Source organism: Podarcis raffonei, chromosome 7 (genome assembly GCF_027172205.1).
Source record: "Podarcis raffonei isolate rPodRaf1 chromosome 7, rPodRaf1.pri, whole genome shotgun sequence".
Classification (NCBI taxonomy): Eukaryota; Metazoa; Chordata; class Lepidosauria; order Squamata; family Lacertidae; genus Podarcis; species Podarcis raffonei.
The window spans coordinates 1,955,083-1,961,082 of NC_070608.1; the positions used below are offsets into that span (position 1 = coordinate 1,955,083).

The 6,000-nt window shown below is 53.6% G+C and overlaps 1 protein-coding gene across 3 annotated transcripts in view; it reads left to right on the plus strand.

Moving 5' to 3' along the window:
- The window catches only part of SLC39A4 (solute carrier family 39 member 4), a 66,521-nt gene extending 61,198 nt beyond the window's left edge, over positions 1 to 5,323 (plus strand). For all 3 annotated transcript variants that reach the window (XM_053395096.1, XM_053395094.1, XM_053395095.1), the window contains one exon: positions 3,670 to 5,323. In XM_053395096.1, coding sequence (XP_053251071.1) covers positions 3,670 to 3,798 — 129 coding nt within the window. In that variant the 3' untranslated portion in view covers positions 3,799 to 5,323. The remainder of the gene's footprint in view (positions 1 to 3,669) is intronic.
- The last annotated feature ends 677 nt before the right edge of the window (positions 5,324 to 6,000 follow it).

Sequence of the window (6,000 nt, forward strand, 5' to 3'; positions counted from 1 at the left end):
CATGGTGCTCGGGCGGACTCCCAGGACTGGACTGGGGCCCTTGGGGGATCTGGGCGGGATTCTTGGCAGGCCTGGCAGTGTTTGACCCAGGCCTCTATCTCTCCGTCGATCCCCGGCCACCACACATAACTCCTGGCAAGGGCCTTCATTCTTACTACCCCTGGGTGTGTCTCGTGTAGGGCTGTGAGGACCCTTTTGCGGAGGGGCTGGGGAACAACGACCCTGCTTCCCCATAACAGGCACCCCTTGTGGGCCGACAGTTCATGTTTGCGGGTTGTGTAGCCGGCGAATTCTGGCCCGGGGCTGCTGCTGGGCCATCCCCTCCACACCCAGTCCAGGACCCGGGAGATGACCCTATCTTTCTTGGAATGGTGTGCAACTTCTTGTGCCTGAATGGGGCGGTCGGGAAGCAGCTCCAGGCTCATAACCTCTTGTGCAGGTGCTGGGTCGGGGCCTGTTTCCGGTAGTGGTAGCCTGCTGAGGGCGTCCGCATGGCCCATCGCCTTCCCCGGACGGTGAATCAGTGCATACTGGTAGCTGGCAAGGAAAATTGACCACCTGAGGACGCGAGGAGACAGCACTTGGGGGGTCTGCTTTTCAGGGGCAAATAAGCCAAGCAACGGCTTGTGGTCAGTCACCACGGTGAAGGGCCGCCCGTACAAGAAATCATGGAATTTTTTTACTCCCTTCACGATTGCCAGACCCTCCTTGTCGATTTGCGAGTAGTTCCGCTCGGTTGCGTTGAGTGTCTGGGAAAAGTATGCCACCGGTACCTCTCTTCCATCCGGGAGTTGGTGTCCCAGGACAGCGCCAATTCCATAGGGCGAGGCATCGCATGCTAGCACCACCGGCAGCCTCTCGTCGAAGTGTGCCAAGACCGAGTTTGAGACAAGCAAGTCCTTGACTGCCTGGAATGCGGCCTCCTGGCGCTGGCCCCACACCCAAGGGGCCCGCTTGTCCAGGAGTCTGTGTAGGGGCTCTGCTACCGCCGCCTTATGGGGAAGGAAGGAATGGTAAAAGTTCAATAGTCCCAAGAAGGCCTGAAGTTCAGTCTTGTTCTTGGGCGCTGGGGCATCACAAATGGCCCGTACCTTGTCCCCAGTCGGGTGGACCCCTTCTGCGTCCACCATAAATCCCAGAAAGTCCACCTGAGGCACTCCTAGTAGACATTTTTCCCGCTTCACCTTGAGACCCGCCGTCTGGAAACGGTGCAGAACGGTGCGGAGGCGGTCCTCAAACTCCTCTGGTGTGGGCCCGGCAATCAACACATCATCGAAGAAGGGGGTGACGCCAGGAATCCCTTTAAGTAGAGAGTCCATTAGATTCTGGAATATGCCTGGTGCCACGCTGACACCGAATTGCAGCCGCTTTACCCTGAATGCTCCTCTGTGCGTCACAATCGTCTGTGCCTCTGCTGTGGCCTCATCTACTGGCAGCTGTTGATATGCTTGGGCCAAGTCCAGCTTGCCAAAAATTTTCGACCCAGCCAGGGTGGCAAGAACATGGCTGACCACTGGCACTGGGTATGCATGGGCCGTGAGGGCCTTGTTTATGGTACATTTGTAGTCTGCGCAGATGCGGACTGAACCATTAGGCTTGACGGGCGTGACGATTGGGGTTTCCCAGGGGGCATTAGGCACCGGCTCCAGCACTCCTTGCTCCACGAGCCGGTCCAATTCCTCGTCTATACGGGGTTTCAGGGCGAACGGGACCCGGCGGGCCTTGAGCCTGACCGGTCGTACTGCGGGGTCAAGCTGTAGAGCAATGGGGGGGCCCGTATACTGTCCCAATTTCCCATCGAAAACCCCCGGAAATTCCTTGCATATGGCGTCCACGTCCACTTGTAAACTAGTGTGGTTCACCCCGGTGACGGCTAGCCCCAGTGGTCCAAACCATGCCAATCCCAGTAAGCTAATGTAGGGGCCCTTGACCACAAGCAAGTCCAGTTGCCGCGTCCGCCCTCGGTATTGCACCCTGAAGGTCCCCACCCCCATTGTGGGGACCTTACGTTTTTGGAAGTCCCGGAGGGTGAATGGGGCCGGCCTGAGTTTGGGACCCCCAGTAGGACACAGTTTCCTTAAGGTCCTTGCCGAGATTATGGATAGAGTTGAACCCGTGTCAAGCTCCATGCGGCATGGGGCCCCCTCTATCTGTACGTCAACATAAATTTTCTCTACGTTGGGGTGGGGCAACTGGTATACCTGGAAGTCCGTGAGCTCTGTCGAGTTGCCTTGGTGCGTTGGGCCCCGGGACCTGGGGCTCTTGGATTGGTCATCTGATGCCTGGCGTCGGGTGGGCCGAGCCCGACACACCCGGGCGATGTGTCCCAATTTTCTGCACTGCCTGCACTCTGCGTTGCGGAAACGGCAGGTCCTCCTCTCGTGACTTTCTCCACAGCTTGCGCAGTTCCCTCCTTCTCGTCGAGGCAGCTGTGGTATGTGGGCTGCTTGAGTGCGCTGCTGTACTCGGTGCACCTCCTCCCTGTCGGATCCTGAGTCGTCGTTGAGGTCTTCGTGGTGGACCCTCGGTTGGGACAGCTGGCTCGGCCGTGCCTCTTGCGTCGACCTCTCGGCAGCTTCCGTTGCCAGGGCCTCCTCCAGAGCGACCTGGAACGTTAGGTCCTTCTTAGCGTAGAGGCGTCGTTGCAGCTTCTCATCCTTCAGGCCACCGACGAGGCGGTCACGAAGCATGTTCTCCAGCTCTGAGAAGTTGCAGAACCGGGCGGCTTGGCGGAGAGAGGTCACAAACCCAGTTATGGTTTCCCCAGGGGCTTGCCGCTTTGCGTAGAAGGCATTTCGACGAGCCACCACTGAGGGCTGCGGCGAAAAGTGCCCCTTCAGCTGTTCCATTATTGTTTTGTATGGAACAGTAGCGACGTCTTCAGGCGCAAGGAGAGCCCGGGCGATTTCAAACGTCTCCTCTCCGCAGACGCTGAAGAATATCGCCCTCTTCTTGGCGTCTTCTTCGTCGGTGACCCCTTTGGCTTCTAGGAGGAAGGTGAAACGGGAGGCGTACGCTTCCCAGTCTCCAGATGCTGGGTTGAATGGCGAGAAGCTGTTGTCGGTTACCATTCTGAGTTCCTTGTGTCCCGGAGCTGAAGCCTGGATACACGGTGCGAGGCAGCGGTGCGGCAGGTGGCGGTGCTGCGTGTGGCAGTCAGCTCAGCGGAATCCCACCTTCGTCGCCAGTGAAATATACTCAGAGTCGTGAAGTGATTTCATGCTCTTTATTCAGCTCATAGTGGTGAGGAGGAATGAATGAAAGTCCCCTCAAAGTATCTGCTTTATATACATTATTTACACAATGGACTGCACATGATTGGCTAATTCCGGAATTCTACTGTAAGCCAATCAGGTTGTGGATTCACTTCTATCTGGAGCATGATTGGGTAGTTCCTGCCAACCAATCATACTGCTGCATTGTTCTAGGACCAATCAGACTGCTGCATTCTGAATCCTATTGTTCTAGGACCAATCAGACTGCTGCAGTTTGGATCCTATTCAACTCAGTACATAACAGCAGGCATGAATGTGTTCTGCGGGCAAATTCCTGAGGAAGGGAAAGGGGTGGGTTAAAGAATTAGACTGAAATCAGGGGCACAAGGAGACTGGGATTGTGGGACCCATTCTGTGGTGCTCGCTAATCTCCCCTCTCTGCTCTGGTTCGCAGCTCCCGGCCCTGATGAACGTGAAAGATAAGCGTCCATGGCTCCTCTTTGCCCTGCAAAACGTGGGACTCTTGGCTGGCTGGGGCATCCTGCTGGTGCTTTCCATCTTTGAGGACAGAATCACACTTTGAGCGCAGCCGGGCACCTCTCGCTTGCCTGCAGGTGTGGCGAGGTCCGGGCTGTCCTTCGCCAGAGACTAGAGAGTGGGCAGACAAAGGCCCGGCTGTCATAATCCTCAAAATCAAAGACTGGGGACTTTCTTTGCCACCCATGCCCACAGCATGGCCTTGAACGATGCCCACACAACGGCTCCCCTCTCCCTCTCCTCCTATTTATTGCATTTCGACACGCCACCCCAATCTCCGAACGGTGCGCGTTTCCAGGGGTTGCAGGTGTGCTTGATCTTCCTTTGGAAATGGGGCACAGCAGAGACTGTGGCGTCTCTACGATATATGGTTTATTTACCTGTCTACGCAACCCGAGTCTAGATGGTGGGCAGATAGCAGAATTCCAGCTAGGCTTGGTTCCCATCTACGATGGCCACTTGCCGTCTTTACTTGAAACACAATGCCCCCTGAGGGTGGGCAAGGGAATGGTCGTAGGGCCAGTGAAGGGGGCCTTCTGAGTCTCTGGGGCCAGTGCCCAACTGGTCTGACCGCTGGTGTGAATAATAAGGGACCAATTCAGAAACCAAAAGCTAGTCCTAGCTGGGTAAATCAAGGGAAGGAAGGCTGCTAGTTTAGGGGTGAGAGACCAGGGGTTCGTCCCTGGCGTGTCCTGTTAAAAGCATCTTAGCTGGCGAGGCCACAAAAGGAAGATGCTTCTCTGCTTGGGACCCTGGAAAGACTAGCATGACTTATATTAAGACAGCCCTCTGGGCAGGACACAAGCTGGCTGGGCCTGATGGGAATTGTAGTCCAGAACAGCTAGAGCGGCTCCAGCTTAGCAAAATCAGGTGTAATAATTCTGCAGGGCTATGCTTGTGGGGCACCCACACTGGGTGCTGAGCCGAGGTGCTTGGCTTTGGGAAGGACGCATGAGGCTCTGGCAGTGGCTTAGAGTCCTTCCGCCTCCTTCCAAAAGCCTAGTTAGTGCTTTCCCAGCTTTGGGAAGGAGCTGGAAGGGCTCTGGGACTCTGCCAGAGCCCTTGCACCTCCTTTCCAAAGTCTGGTGTCTCCTTACCCACCTTTGGGAAGGCAGTGAGAGGGCTGGGGTGTCAAATGTTGGCCTCGCACAGGGTGTTGTCGGGGACCATGCGGAGGGCTGCACTGAGGAGGAATGGTGGAAGTCCCCCCTCCCCCTGCTCCAGACACTGAATCTTCCCAGGAGCATGATGACAGTATAGATTTGGAACAGTGGTTTGTAGAGGGACATAGTTCAGAAGGCAGAAGCTGGGAAATACTGGATGGGGAACAGCTAGGAGAAGAAACACTGGGGGAGAGAGGGTTAACAGATTCACTGTCTCTGGGAAGCATTCCTCCGCTTTCCCCAAGGTCAAGAAGAGCTGAGAAAGTGGCAAAACAGAAAGCACAGAGGGGACAGGCTCAGATTACAATAAGGACGCAAGGCAGTGGGAGTCTTAATTGGGAGCACCACCATTTCTAGGAGATGGGTTCTTCGTTCTCTCGCTGTGATTATTAAAGTTTCTAACTGGTAGTAAGACTCCTTTTCCTTTGTTCTGCTTATCTACTGCCACGGGGGGGGGGGAGGGGATTCCTTGAAGCCTGACAGGTGCCATAGTACTCAAGTCCACCAATGAATTTCACAATCTTTCTTTTTATTTATACACACACACACACACACACATATATATATACACATACATTTTTATTCATTTTTTAATATATCATTTCCAACAGTCATTTAAGATAACATCTTATACAATATTTTAGACTTCCATCAACAACCTCTGAAGATTTTCCGTTCTTTATCACTTGTTCTGCATTTCTTAGTTTCTCTTTTACTTTTAATTATCATTAACTAATAATTCTCTTCATAGTCTTCCTTGCAATATTTCACATAATCCTCCTTACAGAACTTCTTGCAGTCCTACTAGCGTCATCTGTTTATCACAATTGCTTTTCAAATACTTCAAGTCTTTACTCCAGTCTTCTAAGAATCTCTGGTCCTGCAGGTTTCGAATCCTTCCTGTTAATTTATCTAATTCTGCATAGTCCATTAATTTCATCCACCATTCTTCTTTCGTCGGTAATTCTTCTTGCTTCCATTTTGTGCCAATAATATTATTGCTGCCGAATTCCGCAATCATTCTATGGCTCAATTTCTATCTCATGTTTGAAGAGCTGGCCCAACTGTTTGCCCTTGGGGTGAAA